The sequence below is a fragment of the Lissotriton vulgaris genome, chromosome 5 (assembly GCF_964263255.1).
Source record: "Lissotriton vulgaris chromosome 5, aLisVul1.2, whole genome shotgun sequence".
NCBI classification, from domain to species: domain Eukaryota; kingdom Metazoa; phylum Chordata; class Amphibia; order Caudata; family Salamandridae; genus Lissotriton; species Lissotriton vulgaris.
The window spans coordinates 183,078,330-183,101,673 of record NC_141693.1 but is presented as its reverse complement, the minus strand read 5'-3'; the positions used below and the strand labels follow the sequence as shown (position 1 = coordinate 183,101,673).

The 23,344-nt window shown below is 48.7% G+C and overlaps 1 protein-coding gene across 1 annotated transcript in view; it reads left to right on the top strand.

The window, feature by feature from the left end:
• The window catches only part of LOC147710433 (collagen alpha-1(II) chain-like), a 218,560-nt gene that overhangs the window by 124,939 nt on the left and 70,277 nt on the right, over positions 1-23,344 (top strand). The window contains exon 9 of the mRNA XM_086920000.1: positions 13,470-13,635. Coding sequence (XP_086776126.1) covers positions 13,470-13,635 — 166 coding nt within the window. The remainder of the gene's footprint in view (positions 1-13,469; positions 13,636-23,344) is intronic.

Below are 23,344 nucleotides of genomic sequence, written 5' to 3'. Positions count from 1 at the left end.
CATATAAATATTACATGAAGGCGCCCGGGATCTGATGCCACGCTGGGGGCAGTGCATCAAAAATGCAGCATTCAACCTTTATTTAGATGGCAGTGCTCGGAGGCCCAGCGGGGCAGGGTGTCCACGCTGGCAGCCTCACATCCGCGAGGCAGCACATATTGAATTACTGGGGCCGGGAGGAGGCGTGATAAACTCTGCTCCGTAATCTAATTTCCCCTCACTTCATTAGTGCCATGGGGTAAAGACCGGGCCCACCAAGCGCTGGCAAATCAAGGCTGCAGCTCGCAGATCTGCGGCCGGGTGGTAGGACTTCCAGACTCCGGCGCGGCCCCTCCCTGCTTGAGGCTCGTCCTTTGGATCGGAGCCACGGCCCAGAGCGACTGCCCCGCGGCAAGGCAACTCAGCCGGCGAAGGCAATTGCTGCGGAGCTCTGTCTCACCTGCAGGTCACAGGTTCACGTACTATATAGAGGCGGTACAACAATTAAGGACCGCGCCCCTTTGTAATGTGTGAGTAGACCTGGAAAGAAAGAGGACGGAGGAAATCGAAGGCCAGGTCAAGGTTAAGGTCGAGGTCGGGATCGGAGTCGAAGTCGATGTCAGGTCATGTTTCAAAGGCCAAAAAACATTAGAAGAAGAAGAGGCATGGCTCTCAGGGCCGATCTGAGGAAGTTCAGTCGTCAACCTTGAAGGATCATCGACATCGGTAGTACTATATATCTCCCTCTTCATCCCCGGTGAGAGTTGTTGCTCCAGTGGATTCAACAACGCAGGCACCGGCGCGGTCTGCGGAGCAGTCGCCGACGCAGTCACCGGCGCCGGATCCTTCGCCTTCTTCGGTACATTCTTTGGTACATTCTTTGGTTCCTGTGGAAGAGGTGCCTGTACCTGAAAGGCCATCGACTCCGGTGGATACACCGTTGGCGCCGCCCGGCCCAAATCCTGTGGCTCCTATGCCTATGCCAGGCGAGTACCCCCCATTTCCTGGTCCAGGGCAAGATCCGTCGCATTACCTTAATGCAATGTACGGAGTCTTTGCGAGGGCAATGCAACCCTCTGGTGAACCTTCGGGTCCCATGGGTCCTATGGCATTCGATTTGGGAGTTCCACAAGCTTATGCTCCAACTCCGTTCATGCCGTTTCTTCCTGCCGCTCCTTCATGGCATTTTCCGGCACCGAGAACGTCGACCCCAGCGCCGATTCCTCCATCTCCGGCGCCATCAGCGCGGCCTCGTCCGACTTTGAAGGTGCCGCTGGCTAAGAGTTCGACGCCGGTTCTGGATCCTCCGGATCCGTGTATGACTCAGTTGGCCCTGAAGGTGAGGTCCAGACGTGAGGCACAGAGGTTGCTGGAGGAGCAGCATTATAGAGAAAATGAGATGGAGGAAGGAGAGCTTCAGGAGTCTGAGGACCTTTTTGAAGATCTAAGGGAGGCAAGTGGTTTGGATTTATCTCAAGAATGGCAACTTTCACCTCCTTCTGATGTTCCTTCCAAGGATGTGGTTCCTTACCATGTTGTGATTCGTAAGGCTGCTGATCTTTTGAACTTGCAACTCCCTACTACAGAATTTAAGTCCAATATTCTGATGGGGGTGCTTCATTCTCCTTCTACAGTCATTGAGCACTTGCTTCCTTTTAATGAATCTATTACAAAGCCGATTTGGGATGTTTGGCAAAAACCCTTTTCTGCTCCGGCAGTTTCGAGGTCAGTTGCCAGACGTTATAGCATGGCTCCAGGTGATCTCGAGTTTTTATCTTCTCATCCTGCGCCTGAGAGTTTGGTTATTCAGGCTGCATGCTCAAAGAAATCGGCTGGAGCTTTTCCGCAGACTCTTGGTGATAGAGAGTCTAAGAGAATGGATCAGGCTGCTAAAAAGGTATTTTCATCCGCTTCTATGGCTCTCAAATCCACCAATGCCACTTGCCTTTTGGGCAGATATGTCCATGCTTTAATGGATTCTGTAAGTCAATTGGCCCTGAAGTTGTCAGAGGAGGACAGAAAAAACTTTGATGAGTCGTGTCTGACACTCAGGCAGCTGCAAAGCAACTCGTTCAAAGTGGACTGAATACAGCGGACTCTTGGCCAGGATAATGGGGTCTTCGGTTGCATCTAGGAGGCGTGCATGGCTTAAATCTTCGGAGTTTTCGCAAGATGTCCAGGCAACTCTTTTGGACCTTCCATTTGACTGTTCAAGTCTTTGGAGAGATTTAAGGATAGCAAGGCTACGGCAAAGTCTCTGGGTCTGCAGACGCAATCTAAGGGTTCTTCTTATAGAAGGTGCAGGGGCTTCGGAAGGTCATCCTTTTGGTCCTACAAGCAGCCTCAGCAGCAGCAGAACGCCCTACATAAATCTTATAGGGGCAGGAACAGATGTTGCCCAGGAGGTCGTCAGCCCTCCTCCTCCTCCTCCTCTACCTCTCCCCCTCTTGCCACAGCAAAGCAGCCCTAGATTCAGTATTCTGGATCATGCTGGTCTTGTCGGGGGTCGGCTTGCCCATTTTCTACAAGATTGGGAATCGGTCACTAAGGACCTTTGGGTTCTAGATCTTGTAGAAAATGGGTATGCTCTTCCCTTTCAGGAATTTCTTCCAAATTACCCTCCTGGCCAAGAGGCTTGCTTGGAGGACCACCTTCTTCTCCTGCAGGAAGAAGTCCTGACTTTGTTGAGAAAAGGCGCGATAGAAGTGGTTCCAGAGCAGGAAAGGGGCCAGAGATGCTACTCCCGGTATTTCCTGATACCCAAGAAGGATGGCAGGTTACGTCCAATCCTGGATCTCTAGTTCTTGAATCTTTTTCTGAAGCAAGAAAAGTTCAAGATGCTCACCCTAGCGCAAGTTCTTCGAGCGCTGCAGCAAGAGGACTGGATGGTGTCAATCGGCTTGCAGGACTCGTATTTTCATATCCCGATCCTGAAGTCGCACAGGAAGTATCTCCATTTCACCGTGGGGTCGCAACCGAGACCAGGAAGACGGTCACCCAGGCCCTCGTCACCAGCCGACTGGACTACGGCAACACCCTCTACGCCGGAACCACCGCCAAGCTCCAGAAGAGACTCCAGCGGATCCAGAACGCCTCAGCCAGACTCATCCTCGACATCCCACGACATAGCCACATCTCCGGACATCTGAGAGACCTGCATTGGCTTCCCGTCAACAAAAGAATCACCTTCCGCCTCCTCACCCACGCACACAAAGCCCTACACGATCAAGGCCCCAGCTACCTCAACAACCACATCAACTTCTACGCTCCCAAACGACATCTCCGATCAGCCAGCCACGCCCTCGCCGCCATCCCCCGCATCCGAAGAATGACAACGGGAGGAAGGTCTTTCTCCTACCTGGCCGCCAAGACCTGGAACTCCCTACCGACCGACCTGCGCCTGACCCAAGACCACCTCTCCTTCAAGAAGAAGCTCAAGACCTGGCTATTCGAGCAGTAGCAGCACTCCCCCCCCCCCACCCCCCCCTAGCGCCTTGAGACCCTCCGGGTAAGTAGTGCGCTATATAAATGCCTATGATTGATTGATTGATTATCAGTTTGCGGTCCTTCCGTTTGGACTTACTACTGCACCTCGAGTCTTCAGCAAGATAATGGCAGTGGTGGCAGCCCATCTCAGAAGATCAGGGATTCCAGTTTTCCCCTATCTGGACAACTGGCTAATCAAAGCGGGGTCGCCAGAGAAGGTGCTTCATCATCTGCAGATGACAACTCAGCTGGTGTACAAGTTGGGTTTTTCGATAAATGTGCCCAAGACTCACCTAGTGCCCTCTCAGCGCAACCTGTTCATAGGGGCAGTCCAGGACACTACTGTGTGTTGAGCATTCCCTCCTCCTCAAAAGATTCTCGACATTCAGGAAATGATTCCCTTATTTTACAATGGAGCGGTTGTTCCAGTGCTGAAGGCCCTTCGCCTGCTCGATCTGTTTGCTTCCTGCATTCTGTTGGTCAACCATGCTCGCTGGCGCATGAGGACACTCCAGAGTTGCCTCCGCAGGCACTGCTATCAGCACAAGGGAGATCTCATGGAGTCTGTGAGGATTTCCATAGAAGCTGCAGCAGATCTATCTTGGTGAAGAGTAGAAGGCAATCTGTCTCAGGGAAAGCCCTTCCACTTACCTCCATCGGTAGCCACGGTGATAACGGATGCATCCACTCTAGGGTGGGGTGCTCATCTGGGAGACCTGGAGATCAAGGCTCTTTGGTCTCCAGAGGAAAGGTTGCTTCACTTCAACCTTCTAGAGTTGTGGGCAATAAGTTTAGTGTTCAAAGCCTTCCTCCCTTCCCTTTGTGGTCAGTCAGTTCAAGTCCTAATGGACAACACTACCGCGATGTGGTATGTCAACAAACAGGGAGGAGTGGGGTCGCATTGTCTCTGCAGAGAGGCTCGGTGTCTCTGGTCCTGGGCTCAGGACCATCAGATTTGTCTGACGGCAAATCATCTGGCAGGAGTTCTGAACGTAGGTGCAGACAGTCTCAGTCGGCAGTTCTCTGCCGACCACGAGTGGAGGCTTCATCCGCAGTAGGTTCGTCATGTCTCCCGGACGTGGGGAATTCCTCGGGTGGACCTGTTTTCCACTCACGAGAATGCTCACTGCCCATCATTCTGCAGTCTCCAGTATCCGATGCAGGGAGGTTTGGGGGACGCGTTTCAGTTGAGTTGAAGCTCACAACTCCTTTATGCGTTTCCTCCCATACCCTTGATTCCTCTGGTTCTGAGGAATATTTGTCAAGAACAGGCCCAAGTCATATTAATCGCCCCGGATTGGCCAAGAAGGGTGTGGTACACAGATCTTCTCCACCTCTCCTTGTGCCCACTGCTCCGTCTCCCTCTCAGGGCAGACCTCCTCTCGCAGTCGCAGGGTAAGGTTCTACAGCCCCACCGCCAGGGCTTACACCTGCAATGCCTGGAGATTGAACGGGGCAACTTGATTTCTTTTTCTCTCCCGCCTGATGTGGTGGATGTTATTTTATTGGCTAGGCGGCATTCCACCAAGTCAATTTATTCTTACAGGTGGTCCAAATTTGTTTCATGGTGTGGGGAGAAGTCTATTGACCCCTTAAGGGCCCGTTTATCCAACATACTTCAGTTTGCTCTTTCTCTAGCCCAGCAGGGTTTTGCTGTGGCTACTATAAAAGGTTATTTATCATCCTTGCCGGCATTCCTTTGTTTGCCGGACCAACCCTCTTTATTTAAGTCGCCTATTGTTTTAAGTTTCATTAACGGTCTTACCAACAAATATCCGCCCACTCCTTTTATTGTGCCTCAATGGGACTTAAATCTTGACTTAACCTACTTGATGGGTTCTCCCTTTGAACCCTTGCACAAGTGTCCCTTGAGACTACTGTCTTTCAAGACAATTTTTCTGGTTGCTATTACCTCTTCAAGGAGGGTAAGTGAGCTTCAAGCTCTGAGTTCGAAACCCCCATTCTTGATCATTCATGCTGAAAGAATGATTCTCAGAACCAGGGCTGCTTTTCAGCCTAAGATGGAAACTCCTTTCCATCTGTGGCAGTCCATTACCCTTCCTACCTTCTATCCTCCCCCTCACCCTTCCAAGAAGGAGGAACAGCTTCACCGCCTAGACCCTAAGAGGGCGGTGAGCTTTTATCTCTATAGGACCAAAGACTATCGTGTGGACGACCAGCTCTTTGTTGGATTTGCTGGCTGCAGGAAAGGAAGAGCGGTGCACAAGCGCACACTTTCCAGATGGATTATCTCGTGCATCAAGATCTGCTACGACCTGGCTGGTAAGGAATCTCCAGAGGGTATAAGAGCTCACTCTACTAGAGCAAAGTCTTCTACTTCTGCTTTGTCTAGGGGTGTACCTGTAGAGGACATTTGTAGAGCAGCAACTTGGGCCTCCCTCCACACTTTCGCGAAGCATTACTGCTTAGATTCCGAAGTGAGGAGGGACCTTCACTTTGCGCGTTCTGTCCTTCAGGATTTCATGGTATAGGGTAGTGGGCACACTCCTCCGGGAGGGGGGACTGCTGTGGGATTCTATTCACAAGGTGAAGAATCCACTGGCAGATGTATTCATCAGAAGAACAAGTTACTTACCTTCGGTAACGCTTTCTCTGGTGGATACAGTATCTGCCTGTGGATTCCTCACTAACCCACCCACCTCCCCGTTTGTCTACTCGTCTGTACCTGTAATCTTGTTATGTTATGGTTGTTTCTTCCAATGGGATGTTTAATTGTTCATGCTTTTTGCATTGCTTTTGCACAATGTGTGTTGGTTTGAATACTGTGTACTGTGTATACTGTACCTATTTATGTCGGTCCGTCCGTGTGCCTCGGGGGCACGGAAAAAAGGGCGGAACTGATGTCGTCACGCCGACGAGGCTCTCTTATGGGTCCAGTGACGTCAGCGAGGTTGCGAGCGGAGTCGTACCTTTGTGACGTCGTCTTTGTCCTCGTCGGCGTGGAGAGCTACAAAAATTTCCGAATGTTGCTGGCGCAGGGGATATTCACAAGGTGAGGAATCTACAGCAGATACTGTATCCACCAGAAAATGCGTTACCGACGGTAAGTAACTTGTTCTTCATCAATGTTTTGTGCTTTAGCTTGAGAAGCTGGTATTGCACTGCGGTCCCTGGGAGGGCCTGTGGCAAGCAGCCTGCGCCTCCTGCACTGGGGTGCCTGTCCGTGGGCAGAATGCAGGCCATATAAATATTACATGAAGGCGCGTGGGATCCGATGCCACGCTGGGGGCAGCGCATCAAGAATGCAGCATTCAACCTTTATTTAGATGGCGGTGCTCGGAGGCCCAATCCGCGAGGCTGCACAAATTGAATTACTGCGTCGGGAGGAGGCGTGATAATCTCTGCTCCGCTCCGTAATCTCATTTCCCCTCACTTCATTAGCACCATGGGGTAAAGCCAGGGCCCCCCAAGCGCTGGCAAATCAAGGCCGCAGCTTGCAGATCTGCAGCCGGGTGGCAGGACTTCCAGACTCCGGCGCGGCCCTCCCTGCCTAAGGCTCGTCCTTGTGATCGGATCCACGGCACCGTGGTTACCCCTCTCAGAGCAACTGCTGCACTGCAACTCACCAGGCGAAGGCAGCTGCTGCAGAGCTCTGTCTCACCTGCAGGTCACAGGTTCACAAACTATAAAGAGGTGGTACAACTAGAAAGGACCGCACCCCTTTGTAATGTGTGAGTAGACCTGGAACATCCAAGTAGTAATCAAAGGATAGTAAGCAAAGCCCTGCTTTCTTTATTCGTCAATGTTTTGTGCTTTAGCTTGAAATGTTTATTTATTCCCAGTAGAAAAAATGGGATGCTCTGTGCTGAGTGGGCTTAAAAAGAACCTGCAGAGGACAAAGCAGCAAGCGAGGAAAGAGAATGGTAATTGGAAGTATTTTATATATCGCTTACTACGTCTGACGAGGCGTCGAAGCGCTTTTCGGCGTGTGGAGGAAAAATGGCAAAAGAGGAACGCACCAGATTAAAAGGTGGTAATTCGCATTCTGAGAGAGGGCAGAAAAAATAATAGGAGGAGAGCGCAGGACAAGAGACTGAGGGATAAAGAGGCGACAACCCAGTCAGAGAGGGGGAAAACCAAAGGGTAAGAGGGGAGAGACCACAAGGCGAGAAAGAGAGGAGGAGATGGACTAAAAGGGTAGTGTGACCAGATTCTGAAAAACAAAAAATTTGCAAAAATTGAAATCAAACATATTTACATCAACTGGGGGCACATAATGATGTAAATAACACCACTCATCAACACAAAGACACAGACAGCAAGGCTTTAAGGGGATACATTAAATGCATCTTTAAACTTGTATAATTTGTGTTAATTAAATTGTTTTCTGATAAGAGTTGCCTACAAGTCCTCCCTTTAAATTCATATAAATCAACCTCTCTTGTTTCAGTTGACCCTCTGAAATATGGGACATGTGCTAACTTTGCAGAAATATGCCTGGACAGCTCAAGAAAAACCGGGACTGTCCTGGCAAATCCGAAACACGTGGGCACCATTAAGTTGGGAGACTTCAGGGTACCAGCAGCGAGGAGACTCCTGGATTAAGGAGACATCAGACCATAGAGTGACAGAAGACCACAGGGTGACAGAGGGAAGATTTTTGGATGAGAAAGGGAAGGCTGCAGGGTGGGAGATCACAGAGTGAGAGGAGTGGCATCATACCTAGAGATTAAACTGCAGAAAGATGAGGAAAAGAAAAAAGGAAAAGAGAGGTGTAACTACCGGGGCAGGGGTGAGGTGGAGACAGCAGGGCGAGAAAGACAGCAGATCACATGGCAAGAGTTGAGAGAATGAAGGGCAAAAGGCGACTGCAGGTTGAGAGTGGGAAGGCCAAAAGATGAAGGGAGACAGGTCCGGGCAAATTACCACTGGGCGACAAAAGAACGGCTAAAGGCTTAGAGAAGAGACTGCAGGGTGAGAGAGGGGGATACCACAAAGCCAGAGCAAAGAGACTGCATAGAAAGAGGTCGCGGGCCACAGTGTAAGATAAGCCAATAGGTTTCACATAGGCTTCCCCAATGTTTTAAGCCATGTTGCACAGCAGTGCTGCTGCTGGGCAAAATAGTCAAAAGTTTTCAAATTAGAAAAGTGCTCTGACCCAGTCAGCACTGCCTGTGTCATAGCACTTTCTTAAGACAAGTATTGGCATAGCCAATAGGTCTCGCTTTTGGGACCTTCTAAGTATTTAGTTATGCAGCACAATATCCTTGGTGCAACCACATCAACTGATGCGTGGCTAAACACTTATAAGGTCCCAAAGGCGAGACCTATTGGCTATGCCAATGCTTGGTGTGGCTGTGTGTGTGGTTGTAGGTTCAGGTGTGGGTGTGTGTGTGGAAGTGTGGTTGGATGTGGTTGTGTGGTTGCCTGTGTGGTTGTGTGTGGTTGTGTGTGTGGTTGTGTGTGCGTGGTTGTGTGTTTGTGGTTGTGCGTGTGTGGTTATGTGTGTGTGTGGTTGTGTGTGGTTGTGGTTGTGTGTGTGTGTGGTTGTGTGTATGGTTGTGGGTGTGTGTGGTTGTGTGTGTAGTTGGGTGGTTGTGTGTAGTTGTGTAAGTGGTTGGTTGTGTGGTTGTGTGTGTGTGGGTGTGGTTGTGGTTAAGTGCATGGTTGTGTGTGTGCATGTGTGTGTGGTTGTGTGTGTGTGGTTGTGGGTGCGGTTGTGGGTGCGGGTGTGGTTGTGGGTGTGTGTTTAGGTGTGGTTGTGTGGTTGCGTGTGTGGTTGGGTGTAGTTGTGTGGTTGCGTGTGTGCTTGTGTGTGTGTGTGTGTGTGGTTGTGTGTGTGTGTGTGTGGGTATGGTTGTGTGTGTGTGGTTGTGTGTGTGTGTGTGGTTATGTGTGTGTGTGATTGTTGTGTGTGTGGTTGTGGGTGTGTGATCGCGGGCGAAAGTGAAAGTGATCGCGGGCGCTTAATGAGCATGACGAGGTTTGCCATATGGCGCCTCTGCTCCTAAACGCGCTCCCGCGCACATGCACTGTAGCTCTAAGCTGGCAATGGTAGCATTTTTTGAGCCCTCACTAAAAGTCTCGCCGGACCAGCGCTTGTGCGGGGTCAGGCGAGACCTAAAAAGAATTGGTGGCATGAGGCATCTTGGAGGGAGGTCGTGCAAGCCGGAGGAAGTAGACGTCTTCCAGTGAGCAATAAAAACAAGCATTAAAAATGCAATAGGTCTTGCCTTTCATCAAGTTAAAGCCATTTGCTTTGCTATACAATACCATTAGCAAACCAAATGGCTTTAACTTAATCAAAGGCGAGACCTATTGCATTTTCAATGCTTGTTTCCAAATGTTCTGCTATTCGCATACTGTTCCCATGTTCCCACAGTTTGTCTGGTGGCTCCGTGTTGTGGCGCGGAAAAGTTCTCCGAAGAAAACTGACATAGGCGCGCCGGGGTGGGACTTATGTGACCTCGCTGACGTCTTGTTCGCGGACGACGCCTGGGAGGAGTCGCACCATACCGTCCCCCCGGCGCGTAGGGATGCTGTGGCAAAACGTTTCCCGTATCCAGTCTCTCGCTTGGGGATAATTCTATGTTAAGGAATCTGCGGCTAGAATCGTCTCTACCAGATACATCGTTACCAAAGGTAAGTAACTCGTACGTCACTGGAGGTCCGCTGGCTGGACTCCTTGGGGCGCTATATATTCGTCTCAACCAATGCGGCTCTGCAGGCCCTTAACATGCTGTGTGTTTTGGCTAGGGTCACTTCTTGCTTGTGGGACTCGGCGGAGTCCCTTATGTCTGCCGCTTCTCAGGAGGGTGCCTCTGTTGATTTGAGACACCATGTTTTGGATGGCCGGGAGCTGGCGGCGTTTATTCTTCGCTCCACTCTGGACGTCTCGGAGGTGCTTGTTCGTGCCATGGCTTCTTCGGTTGCACTTTGTCCCCATGCCTGGCTTCGGTACAGTGTGTTCTTGGAGAACATTCGGGAACGGCTGGTGAACCTTCCTTTCGAGGGGTGCTCTTTTGTTCCACGCCCCTGCGGATTCGGCCATTCATCGGTTCTTGGCGGGGCTTCCACCTCCTGCTCCTCTTCCTCCCCCTTCTTCCCCTCAGTGGCCTGTGAGTTGATCTGGTTTTTGGGAGGTGTTCTTCCGCTGGGGCGGGTCACCCCAGTTGTGTGCTTCATGTGCATTTGAGTCCTCCTTGTTGGGACTATGGTTCTGTTGGCTGCTGGCCGGCCCTTCTTGACTGTGTGATTTGTCTTTTGGTTTTCTACACCATGCTGGCCTTGAGACTAGACCTTCTGGTTTTTTTTTCTTCTCTTTGGCTGCTTGACAAGCCTTATGCGGGTTTTTCCGCAGGTCTTTTCTGTTGTCCTCTGCTGCTGAAGTTTTTTCCTAAGAGGTTCCCATGTCTTGGGACGTAACATGCCCTGTGTGGGGTAGTGGTAGCTGTTATATAGCTCTGTCATGTGCTGGGGAGCTGTGGTCGCCTTCGGGCCTCTGCTCTCCGTGGCTTTACGGTATGTTGCAGAAGCAATCCTCTTGCTGATGGCTTGGAATGGTTTGAGTTGCGCCCTGGGGTGTCCTTCTCCAGGGTCACTGCGTTGTTCGCCTGGTCTGGCCTGCTGTCTGTGGCCTGGCATCATGCCTCTGTCCGGTTCCACTTCTTTTTGGTCCGTGTGTGCGGACTCCTCCCTGTCCTGACCCTACTTCGCCTTCCTGCTCTCTGACTTCGGCTGGCGTCTGGCTTGCCCTGAGTGCATTGTTCTGTGGTGTCCTCAGCGTCTGGCTGTGCTTGCCGATCTACTGTTTTTATGCACCATTGTGTCTTCTTGGCGCTTTAGTGGGACAGTCATTTTTGCCTTGTCTGTTCTTCCAGTGGGCCCTGTACTCAGTTCTACCTCTCCTCCCTGGTGGGTGAAATGGTCCTTGGGTTCCATGTCCCTCTTTCAGGAGCAGTCTTTCCCTGCGGAGTGTTGGACGGTTCTTCCTGGGTTACCTCGAGCTACCCTTTCTGCTTCCGCCTGCTTATTGCTGATGGCACCGTTCTGTCTGGTCTATTGCCTTCTGGCTCTGATAGGCTTGGCTGCCCTCTTCACTGGGTGTGTTCCCGGTGGGTAGTGCTTGCCTTTGCTCTGCCTCTTCTCCTTGCAGTCTCTAGGTTGCTCTTCTACCTCAGTGCTCCTCTTCCTTGCCTTGGCCTTGGGAGGAGGTTCTGTTGCCTTGTATGGGCATGGGGTGCTTTAGCCTCCTATCGCATTGCCCCTGTTTCCTCTGCTGAGTGAGGGCGGGCTACCTCTTCTCTTGTTTTTCCCGCATCCCCTTTGGGGCCGGTGGTCTTCTGATTGTAGGGGTTCCCCTTGCCTGGGGACAGGGCTCCTCGTCCTGTCCTTGGAACTCGTCCCCTGTAGGACCCTCTGTTATATCCAGGCTGGTGGGGTCCTCTTGCAGATAGGGTATGGCTAGGGTATCTATTCTAAGTTAAGGAATCTGTGGCTAGTAGTCTCTATCAGATGTATGAGTTACTTACCTTCGGTAACGATGTATATTGTAGAGATGATTCTCGCCGCAGATTCCTTCTCGTCCCGCCCTTCCTCCCTGTTCTGCGAGAAGCTTTGGCTTGGTCTTTTGCACTTGCCTCCATGTGGGTGGCTATGTCTTCTGTGAGTGCAATCTTTCCCTCTTTCTGTCAGGATGTTTGTCCTTTTAATTTGTTTCTTTTCCTCCCTTTTTGGCACATTAGAGGATAGGTTTATAGGTACTTCTGGGCCCTTATGCTCTGATTGCTCCAGGTTGAGGCCTACCTTCCACCCGCCCCCTCCCCTCCCTCACCCCTTTATTACTAGGGTTCTGGGCCCTCTGCTATTCTCTAGGTTGAGGTCTTTTGGATGTGCCTCTGCCCTTTGTTCCTTATGGGGGTTGTCACACTCTATGATGGGGCTGTCTTGGAGTTTTGTCATTCCTTGTTTGTCCTGGACTGGTTCCCCTTCATTGTTATTGGTTGGGGTTGTAGTCCTGCTGCATGTTATCAAGAAATTTTTACATATGTTCTTTTTCTCCAGGGGGGGCTATCTCCTTGTCTCCAGGGGGGCTATCTCCTCGTCTCCAGGGGGGCTATCTCCATACTGGCAGGGTTGCTGCTCAGGGCTGGGCTCAGTTCTTTATTCTTTTCCATGCCTTTGGGTACTGCAGTGCCTGGCACTGCTCTTTATGGTGTTGTTCCTCACCATTCCTTATTTCCAATTTTTCTGTTCTTTCGCACACTGTTCCTATACTCTCACAGTTTTGTCTGATGGCTCCGTGTTGTGGCGCGGAAAAGTTCTCTGAAGAAAACTGATGTAGGCGTGCCGGGGTGGGACTTATGTGACCTCACTGACGTCACGTACGCGGACAACGCCTCGGCGGAGTCGCATGATGCTGTTCCCCCCGGTGTGCAGGGATGCTGTAGCAAAACATTTTCCGGATCCAGTCTCACACCTGGGGATAATTCTACGTTAAAGAATCTGCGTCTAGAATCGTCTCTACCAGCTACATTGTTACCGAAGGTAAGTAACTTTAATGCTGTTAGTAAAACTAGGGTACCTACAGTTGTCTTTCATGATTGTTAAGCTTTACTGGAAAATGGGCATGCAGAGCAATAGTAAGAAAATAAATTAGAAGGACCTGATCAACAAAAGTCATGCAGAGGCTTTTTTGTCTCAACCCACAAAGACATATACTGCATAAGTAACAGAGACTGGAAAATGTCTCTTAGGCATTCAGGCCTTTCCCTCCTTCATTGTCACAGTTATGATGCTTCATTCTCTAGGTTTAAACATAAGCCATCATAAAGTTCTTGATGCCTATTTAGTCCTTTTGAATGTTTTCCTGAATCTCGACCCACATGTTTGCATCTAGTTTTAAATCTTTTGAATATTCTTTAGAATCATTTCCAGAGGGGCACCTCTGATTCCGTACTTTGTGTGAATGTCCAATAATATTAGGGATTGTTAAACGTCTGTATTCAGTATTGATCTTGTTGTTCTAATGCTTTATGTTTCAGGGTTTGCTCTATTCATCAGACAAACTGAATTATGACATGGTTTGGGCCGTCATGGAGAGCTTGGGGCAGGAGCTGAAGCTCCTCGTGAGTCCCCCAAATGGAACAAAGGAAAATCCAGCCACTACCTGCAAGGAGCTTCAGCTGGCACAGACACACCTACTTGATGGTACAGAAACACGAAAGCTGGGGCAAAAGTAAAGCATTAAGACTAGGATGATGGTAAAAAAAGTTGTGGTGGTGTAAAGTCCTCAACAGGAAATAGAAAGTTAGATCATTTGAAGCAATATTTAGATAGGGCAATTAGCCAAGTTAGTAAAAAAAGCAAATACAGTATTCCCTGCTGATACTGATTTAGGTTAGAAACATCACACAAAGTAACACTTGAACAGTAAATGTTTAAACTCTCCTCTACTTTGTAATTTGGGAAACTTTCTTTCAAATAGAATATTTATACTAGAGAAGTACATCAACACTCTTTAAATTGAGATGCAATTTAAGCTATATTTGACTGTTTATTATTTCATCTGAGACTGTTTATCGAGTATAAAATTAACTGCAAAAATATCTCTTTTATCCTACAGTCCAAAAGAGGATGTGTAAGGAGTATGTTACTTACACTGTAAGCATCTATTTGTAGTGTGTAGTGCCACAAATTCACATACTATGCACACTTCTGCCATCTAGTGTTGGGCTTTGACTTGACATCTTGTTTTTCTCGAAGAAGTCTTATTGTTGACCTGACGTCTACTCTCCCCCTCATCGAAAGAATGCGTATGTCAAACTGCTTCATTGTTAGGTTGTTCTTTTATCCCCTGCCATGTTGGCGAGTGAGGATGGAGTTATGGAAGATAATTATTGGTCTTGAACATGCGTGTAACATGTTCTTATGTATATCTAATGATCCATATGTATAAATTTGGCACCATCTTATACCTGCCAGGGAGGTGGAGAGCGCATGTGAATCTGCAGCACTACACTCTACGAATAAATGCTATCTGACTTCTAGCTGCAGACTCCTTACCTTTGAATTTCCCAGGCGTCAGGCTGGATCCAGAAACCTTTGCATGAGCGGTACCTGTGAGAGGCTGGCTTAGTATATGATGCTCAGTTATGTAAGTGTAGCATCCTCCACTAATCCAGACAACCCTTATGGTGATTTTAGTGGTCTTAGACAACCTTTGAAAGCTCTCTTAGTGGTAGCTATGGATAGCAGCCTTCAAGCTTAGGCCAAACGGAGCTTGTTTTACCAGCACTTAATGTTATGTTATAGGGTATTTATTATTAACACTCACTAACACATTTCAATATCTCTAACCTGGAGATATAAACACAATACACACAATACTTAGGAAATAGAACTCCTAAATAGAACAAATAGACAGTGGTCTCCAGGGGGAGACTAAACCATATACTAAAATAGTGGAATGTGAACCGCGACTCAAGTCAAGAATGGACCTAGAAGACGTTGAAGAGCCAGAGCCCCATGGGAGTGTCGATGGTGACCTTGTCATTGCAGCTGTGAGGACCAGGAGACCTTGAAGAAGCTGTGTATGAGCTGTCTCACGTCGGAAGTCTAGAACCAGGGGGTCGGTGTCCAGTGGGAGCACCAACAAGCCATGGCAGCAGCAACAGGTGTGGAAAACGAAGAAAAAAGATGCTGGAGCTTCTTGTAGCCTGAAGATCTCTGGAGTGCAAAACCATCAAGCTTTGGCAACAGCAAGTCGACGTGATGCACAGGGGTTCGGTCCCAGCAGTTCTGGCAAGGGATACTGACCTAAAAATTGCAGAGAGGACAGGTCAGGCCTCGAGGGAGTTGCAGAACCACACCTGTGTTGCTGAATCTTTCGCAGTCATAGAGGGTCATTTTGCCCTTTTGCGACCGCAAAAAATGGTAGCACAATGTACCAACCCTATTTGCGAGTCGCTAATGTAATAGCAACTCACAAAATAGGGTTAGAGACTCCCTATTATGAAGGGGTGTTCTAAGGGGGTCCTTTCCTCCTAGCGACTCTGAACCCTATGTAAGAATGTTTCTGATGGATTCCTCACCTTTTGAATACCCCCTGCACCAACATTCCACGGAAATTCTTTCCTAGCTCCCTCATGTCAACGAGGACGTCTTAATAGCACGGCTCGGCTCGCAACACCGCATGACGTCATCAGAGCCATAAGAGGACCTCGTCGGCGTGCGGACGTGAGTTCTCCTTTTTCTGCGCCGTCGACAAGTAGTGGTTTTTCTAGGGACTTTCCATTTTCTGTAGTGTTAACTTTGTGTCCTCAAAGATTTCTAATGGCTGCTTTTAAGAAGTCTGGATTTCAACACTGCAGGGAGTGTGGCGCTCACATGTCGATCACTGACCAGCATGATGATTGTCTTTGGTGCTTATCTTCGGATCACAACGTTGAGGAGTGCCGAAGCTGCAGGAAGATGAATCCTAAGGCTATTAAGGAGTGTGAGCCAAAGCCAAAAAGAAGAGGAGTCGAAAACAAGTGAAGTTGTCATCTTCTCACACTTCGAAGCCAAGGAAACATAAGAAGTCTAAGAAGAGACATGGCTCTCGATGCCGTTCGTTGAAGGTCAGGGCTTTAAGGTCATGGTCATCTTCTGCAGCTAAGCGGCTTCGAAGATAGGACTTTGTATCTCCTTCTCCATCTCCATCAACACGGGTGACGCTTGTTCCATCTCCTTTTTTGAGGTCGTCGGCGTCAAAGGGCCCTACGTCGCCTGAAGGATCTCCGGCTCCCGGTATGTCTCTTACGCCTAGGGAGTTGTCTCCAGTCTGTATGGCTTCACCACAACGGATGCCGTCTCTGGCTCCGCAGGCTCCAGTTCAGCCTCAGGTGGTTTCTGTTCAGGAATGTCATATCCTGATCCATATCCTTCTTTTCCTGTTCCTGGATCAGACCCTACGCATTTTTTAAATGCAATGTTTGGCATGTTTGTCAGGCCTCTCCTCCATCTGGTTCACCTCTGGGCCCCGTGGGTCCTTTGGCCTTTAACTTGGGTGTGCCTCACCACTACGCTCAGGCACTCATTGTGCCATTCTTGCCGACATCGCCGGCTTGACATTTTCCGACACTGCGGTCTTCCACTCCGGTTCCTCGGACTCCTTCTGCTGTTAAGTCAGCGCTGTCCCTGATTCGATCAGCGCCGAGATTTGAAGCTGAGGCTCCTCCTTTGACATCGTTGATGTCCTCACTGGCGCCGCGGTTGCGCTGTCGACGCTGGTTCTTAAACAGCTCTCTAGGCGAGAGGCGCAGAGGCTTCTTGAGGAGGAGGAATATGCACAGGAGCAGGAGGAAGGAGAAATTGTTGAGTCTGTGGACGAGTTTTAGGGCTTACAGGAGGCCAGTAGACAGGATTCTTCTGCTGAGTATGATCTCACATCTCGAAAGGCTGGAGTATTGCAAGACATTGCTCCATATCATGTGGTGATAAGGAAAGCAGCTGAGTTGCTTGATCTGCAGCTTCCTTCAGCGGAGGTTAAATCTAATATCCTGACATAGGTTTTTAATACACCTTCTACAGCCTCTGAACCTCTGCTACCCTTTAATGAGGCTTTAACAGAGCCTATTTTGGAGGTTTAGCAGAAGCCCTTATCTGCTCCTGCAGTTTCCCAGTCCATTTTAAGAAGTTACAGGCCTGCTCCTGGGGATCTGGCTTTTCTGACTTCTCATCCGTCACCGTAAAGCTTAGTGGTCCGGGCTTCTTGTTCGAAGCAATCTTCAGGTTCTTTCTCTACCATACCCGGTGACAGGGATTCTAAAAAAAAATGGAGCAAGCGGCGAAGAAGGTTTTTTCTTCCGCAAGTATGGCTCTAAAGTCCACCAATGCTACTCGTCTCCTTGGGAGGTATATCCATGCTCTGATGGACTTAGTCAAGCAACTAGCTCCAAAGTTGCCTGAAGAGGATCGAAATAATTTCTTGCAGCCCCTTTCTGATTCTCAAGCTGCGGCCCATCGGGTGATTCAATCAAGTTTGGACACTGCTGACTCTGTGGCTCTGGTGATGGGGTCTTCTGTGGCGACAAGAAGACAAGCTTGGCTCAGATCGTCCCGATTTTCTCCTTATGTTCAAGCTACTCTGCTGGATTTGCCTTTTGATGGCTCGAGACTGTTTGGTACTAAAGCAGACTCTTCCCTGCAACGTTTTAAGGACAGCAGAGCGACATCAAGATCACTGCGCCTTCTGGTGCAGTCTAGGGGATACGACTACAAGCGGGATCGTGGTTTTGGAAGGGCTGCTTCCTTTCGTGGCCACCATCAGCTTCAACAGAGCCAGCAGCAGCAGCAGAATCCTTTGTACAAGTCGTACAGAGGGAAAAATAAAGGACGTCTCAGGGGAGCAACTCTGCAACAAACCTCCTCTTCCACTTCTCCTCCCGCCACCATTGGTACTTCAGGAAAGCTGTTCTAGAGCCCCCATCTTAGAATACGTTGGTCTAGTTGAGGGTCAGGTGTCCTCCTTTCGACAAGATTGGAAATCGATCACTTCAGACCATTGGGTTATAAATCTTGTAGAGAATGGGTACACCCTCCCTTTTATGGAGTTTCCTCCTCCTTACCCTTCTCGCCAGAGTTGGTGCCCAGAGGACCACTTACTGCTTTTACAGCAGGAAGTACTTACCTTGTTAGAGAAAGGTGTGATGGTGGTGGTTTCGGAGCAGGAAAGGTGTCAGGGATGCTATTCCCGATAATTTGTGATCCCCAAAAAGGACGGCCGATTGAGGCCGATCCTGGACTTCAGGATTTTTAATCTTTACCTAAGACAGGAAAAGTTCAAAATGTTGACCTTGGCTCAGGTTCTTTTTGCGCTGCAACAGGAAGACTAGATGTGTCCATTGATCTGCAGGATGCGTATTTTCATCTTCTCATCCTGAAGTCGCATCGGAAGTATCTCAGGTTCATGGTGGGATCGCAACACTATCAGTTTGCGATTCTTCTGTTTGGTCTCACATCCGCGCCTCGAGTCTTTACGAAGGTGATTGCGTTGGTAGCGGCACATCTCAGAAGGTCGGGGATTCCTGTTTTCCCCTACCTGGACGACAGGCTGTTGAAAGCAGAGTCTCAGGAGTTGGTGTTGTGCCACTTGCAAGCAACAACACAACTGTTGTTCAACTTGGATTTCTCGAAAAATGTACTCAAATCTCACCTGGTGCCTTCTCAGTGCAGCCTGTGTGTGGAACATACCCCCATCCGCAGAGGATTCTCGACATACAGGAAATGGTTCCTTTATTTCACGATGGAGTGGTTGTTCTAGTCCTGAAGTCCTGAAGGTTCTATGTCTGCTCAGTCTGTTCGTTTCCTGCATACTGTTGTTCAGTCATGCACGCTGGCACATGAAGGCACTCCAGTGGTGCCTCCACAGGCAGTGGTATCAGCACAACTGAGATCTTGACGAGAAGGTCAGAATCTCCAGAGATGCTGCAGCGGAGCTGACTTGGTGGAGTGTGCAGGGCAACTTGTCTCAAGGAAAACACTTTCAGCCTCCTCCACCTGTGGCCACGGTGATCATGGATGCCTCTACTCTAGGGTACAGTGCTCATCTGGGGGATCTGGAGGTCAAAGGTCTTTGGTCTCCAGAGGAAAGGTTGCTTCACATCAACCATCTGGAATTGCAGGCGTTGCGTTTGGTACTAAAGGCTTTCATTCCTTCCCTTCACGGTAAGTCAGTTCAGGTCCTGACGGACAACACTACCGCGATGTGGTACATCAACAAGCAGTAAGGTGTAGGATCGTACCATCTCTGTCGAGAGGCTCTGCGACCGATCAAAACGATCAGATTTGTGTGTTTGCAATTCATCTGGCCAGTGTGCTAAATGTTCGTATGGACAGTGTCAGTCTGCATTACTCGGTCGATCACAAGTGGAGGCTTCATTCGGAAGTGGTTCATCACATCTTTCAGATGTGGGGGACTCCTCGGTTAGACCTATTTGCAACACATGAGAACATGCACTGCCCGTTGTTCCGCAGTCTCCCATTTCCGATGCAGGCAGCGTTTGGGGACGGGTTTCAATTGGATTGGAGCTCGCAACTCCTTTATTCATTTCATCCCATACCCTTGATTCCTCGGGTTCTGAGGAAGATTCGCCAAGACCGGGCCCAAGTTATATTGATAGCTCCGGATTGGCCCAGAAGGGTGTGGTACACAGATCTACTTCACCTCTCATCGCACCCTCCACTCCGTTCTCCCTATCAGGGCAGACCTCCTCTCGCAGCCGCTGTCGCATGGGCAGGTTCTACACCCCCACCTCCAGAGTCTGCACCTTCATGCCTGGAGATTGAACGGGGCAACCTGAATTCCTTCTCTCTCCCGCCGGATGTGGTGGATGTTATTTTATCATCCTGGCGACTCTCTACCAAGTCTCTTTACTCTTCCAGATGGTCTGAATTCATTAAATGGTGTGGAGAGAGATCCATTGATCCTTTAAAGGCCCATTTGTCGGATGTTCTTCAGTTTTCGCTATTCTTTGCACAGCAGGGTTGTGCTGTGGCCACTGTTAAGGGCTGCTTGTCGGCTTTTCTATGTTTGCCGGAATAGCCATCTTTGTTTAAATCCCCCATTGTTATGAGGTTCATTAAGGGCCTTACAAATAAGTTTCCTCCCACTCCTTTCATTATGCCTCAGTGGGATTTAAATCTCGTTCTTACCTTTTTAATGGGTTCTCCATTTGAGCCTCTTCATACTTGCCCGTTGAGGCTTCTCTCTTTTAAAATGGTTTTCTTGATTGCCATTACCTCGGCTAGGAGGGTAAGTGAGCTTCAGGCTCTTAGTTCGAAATGTTCATTATTGATCATTCATGCAGATACATTGGTTCTAAGGACCTGGGCAGCTTTCCTTCTCAAGGTGGTTACTCCTTTCCATATGGGACAGTCCACCTACCTTCTATCCTCCCCTCACCCTTCCAATGAGGAGGAGAGACTTCATCGTTTGGACCCTAAGAGAGCTATTAGCTTTTATTTGGACAGAACAAGAGATCTGAGACTGGATGATCAGCTCTTTGTGGGCTACGTTGAGAAGAAGTCGGCTTTGTCTGCATTTCTTTATTTGCCAGATGATCCTTCTCTTTTTAAGTCTCCTATAGTCTTAAGGTTCATTAAGGGTCTTACTAACATGTTTCCACCTGATGGGGAAATACTGGCACCCTCCCAGGAATATATTAATGAAACTCAGTAGACATAGCAGGTTTGCTCAGAAACAGAGTGAAATGTATTTAATGGTACCAAAAGCATGCATCATTGCTAATTAGCAAGGAAGAAGTCAGATCTGCCACCTTAGGGGCTCTCAGACCGCTTCTTCCCAGAGTGACAAGTTTCTAGGTCTTATATACTGTATGAAGTGCCATTTCAGCTGAACTAGAATAAGGCACCAAGCCAAATATGGCTGACATGGATGTGCAACGTCTGCACCATGCAAAACAGCCAGATATGGGCAGACCAGAAAGGCAGGCTCTGCACTGTGTAACACTTGCATATCATGTAGTCAAGACAAGCAAGGTGACCTGTAAGGGTGTACAGAATAGCTTGTTGAAGCTTGTCCAGTCAAGGTCAGATAGGAAGCCATTTTGAGCTCAAGGCCTCATGTTAATGTGATCTTATATAATCATGAACTCTTTGGAAGTACATGCAAATGAATTTATATGGATATTCAAATATATTTTGTAACACTACCCACTCCTTTTATTATGCCCCAGTGGGATTTAAATCTGGTGTTGACTTTTTTAATGGGTTCCACGTTCAAACCAATGCATAGTTGTCCTCTGAGACTACTGACATTCAAAACGGTCTTTCTAGTGGCTATCACTTTTGGCTGGGAGGGCGAGTGAGCGCCAGGCTTTGAGTTCAAAGCCTCCTTTTCGGACCATACATGCTGAAAGGATGGTACTCAGGACCAGGGCTGCTTTTCTGCCTATTGTGGTAACTCCCTTCCATCTAGGACAGTCCATTACCCTCCCTACTTTCTATCCTCACCCTCACCCTTCCAAGGAGGAGGAGAGGCTACATCGTTTGGATCCGAAGAGGGCGATTAGCTTCAATTTGGATAAAACAAAGGACTTCCGTCAAGATGATCAGCTCTTTGTTGGATATGCTGGTCATATGAAGGGCAAGGCAGTGCACAAGTGGCCTCTCTCCAGGTGGATCATCTTGTGCATCAAGATTTGCCACGCCTTGGCCAAGAAGGATCCTCTTGAAGGTATCAGAGCTCATTCCACCAGAGCTAAGTCAACTTCTTCAGCTTTGGCTAGAGGTGTTCCTGTTATTGATATTTATAAAGCAGTAACTTGGGCCTCCGGAGGTTAGGAGGGATGAGCATTTTGCACATTCTGTTTTGCAAGATTTTTGGTCTAGTCAGGTGGACACCCTCCTCCAGGAGAGGTACGGCTTTGGGATTGTATTGAAAAGGTGAGGAATCCACAGGCAGAAGTATCCATCAGAAGAACAAGTTATTTTCTGGTGGATACAGTATCTTCCTGTGGATTCCTCATGGTCCTACCTGCCTCCCCATTGTCCACCTGTTTCTACCAAACATGTTTTAACTGTTTGGCATGAATGTTCTTAATATGCCTTAATCATGCTTATGTTTTTATAGTGAGAAATGCTTGATCTGTTGCTATTTCTTTATGCTTTTTTTGATTATGCATTTGTGTACATATATATATTTAGTATACTATGTATACATGTGAAAATGTGTCGGTCTGCCTGTTTGCCTCAGTGGCACGGCAAAAATGGGTGGAACTGACGTCAGCACGCCTACGAGGTCCTCCTATGGCTCCGATGATGTCATACGGTGTCACGAGCGGAGCTGTGTTATTATGACGTCCTCATCGACGTGGGAGAGCTAGGAAAGAATTTCTGTGGAATGCTGGTGCAGGGGGTATTCAAAAGGTGAGAAATCCACAGGCAGATACTGTATCCACCAGAAAAAGTGTTACCAAAGGTAAGTAACTTATTCTTCAGGCAGACGGCTGACACTAGGGACAGGAGAGAGGAAACTGTAAAGATCCTCCAGACAGATAAATATGAAGTAAAGGTTAGTTATTTAAGTATTAGGTAAGGTAACACCTCAGCCTGCTAGTACCAGTTTAAAGCATCCAACAGAATAACAGTTTCACTAAATTAAAGATACACATTCCATGCTGAAGCTAGGTCATCAGAATTCCAGAACTCTGAAGCACTAGAAGAAGGAATAAACTTACAATGGCTGACAAAGTAAATTTAAAGCGAAACATACATATAAAAAAAGTACAGAATATCACACATCTCCCTCTCAATAACTAAACAGGACAGTGGAATATCATTACAAGTTAAAACGTAATATCACAGAATATCATAGAAACCAGTTGCCAAACTGGTTTTCCAGGGGTGTGCAGCCCCCTTGGTAGCCACACCTCTTTGTTGGGCTAGGGAGCTCCACACACCAGGAGAAGGATCCTGTCATGTAAGAAGTGGCAGAATAGTGCATCCTGGGATGCCCAGATGCCAAACTTCGCAGGAAGTGGTCATCAGGTGGAAGGGAACTTGGTAGCCCATTGACTACCAATTGCATCCTGTCCTGAGGGTATTTCTGAGCATAAGTAGGGCACGCTTGGCACTCTGTACTCAGATCTTCACTGGACTTGAAGGAGGACCAAGGAAGGGCTGCCCTGCTGCACTGTGAAACCGGCAAAGAGAAGCTGCATCATCATGGACTGTGTCTGCTGCACCTGGTGGTTAGCAATGGAGAGGGACTGTGTCTGCCGTGTCCTGCTCAGAGAGAAGTTGTCTCCAGAGCTTAGCCATAGCCAAGAGACTCCAAAAGTCAGCTGACTGGACTCCTTTTCGCAGAAAAGGGACACAGGCCTGCTGCGGCAAGTTATTAGCCTGAATCCTCTAC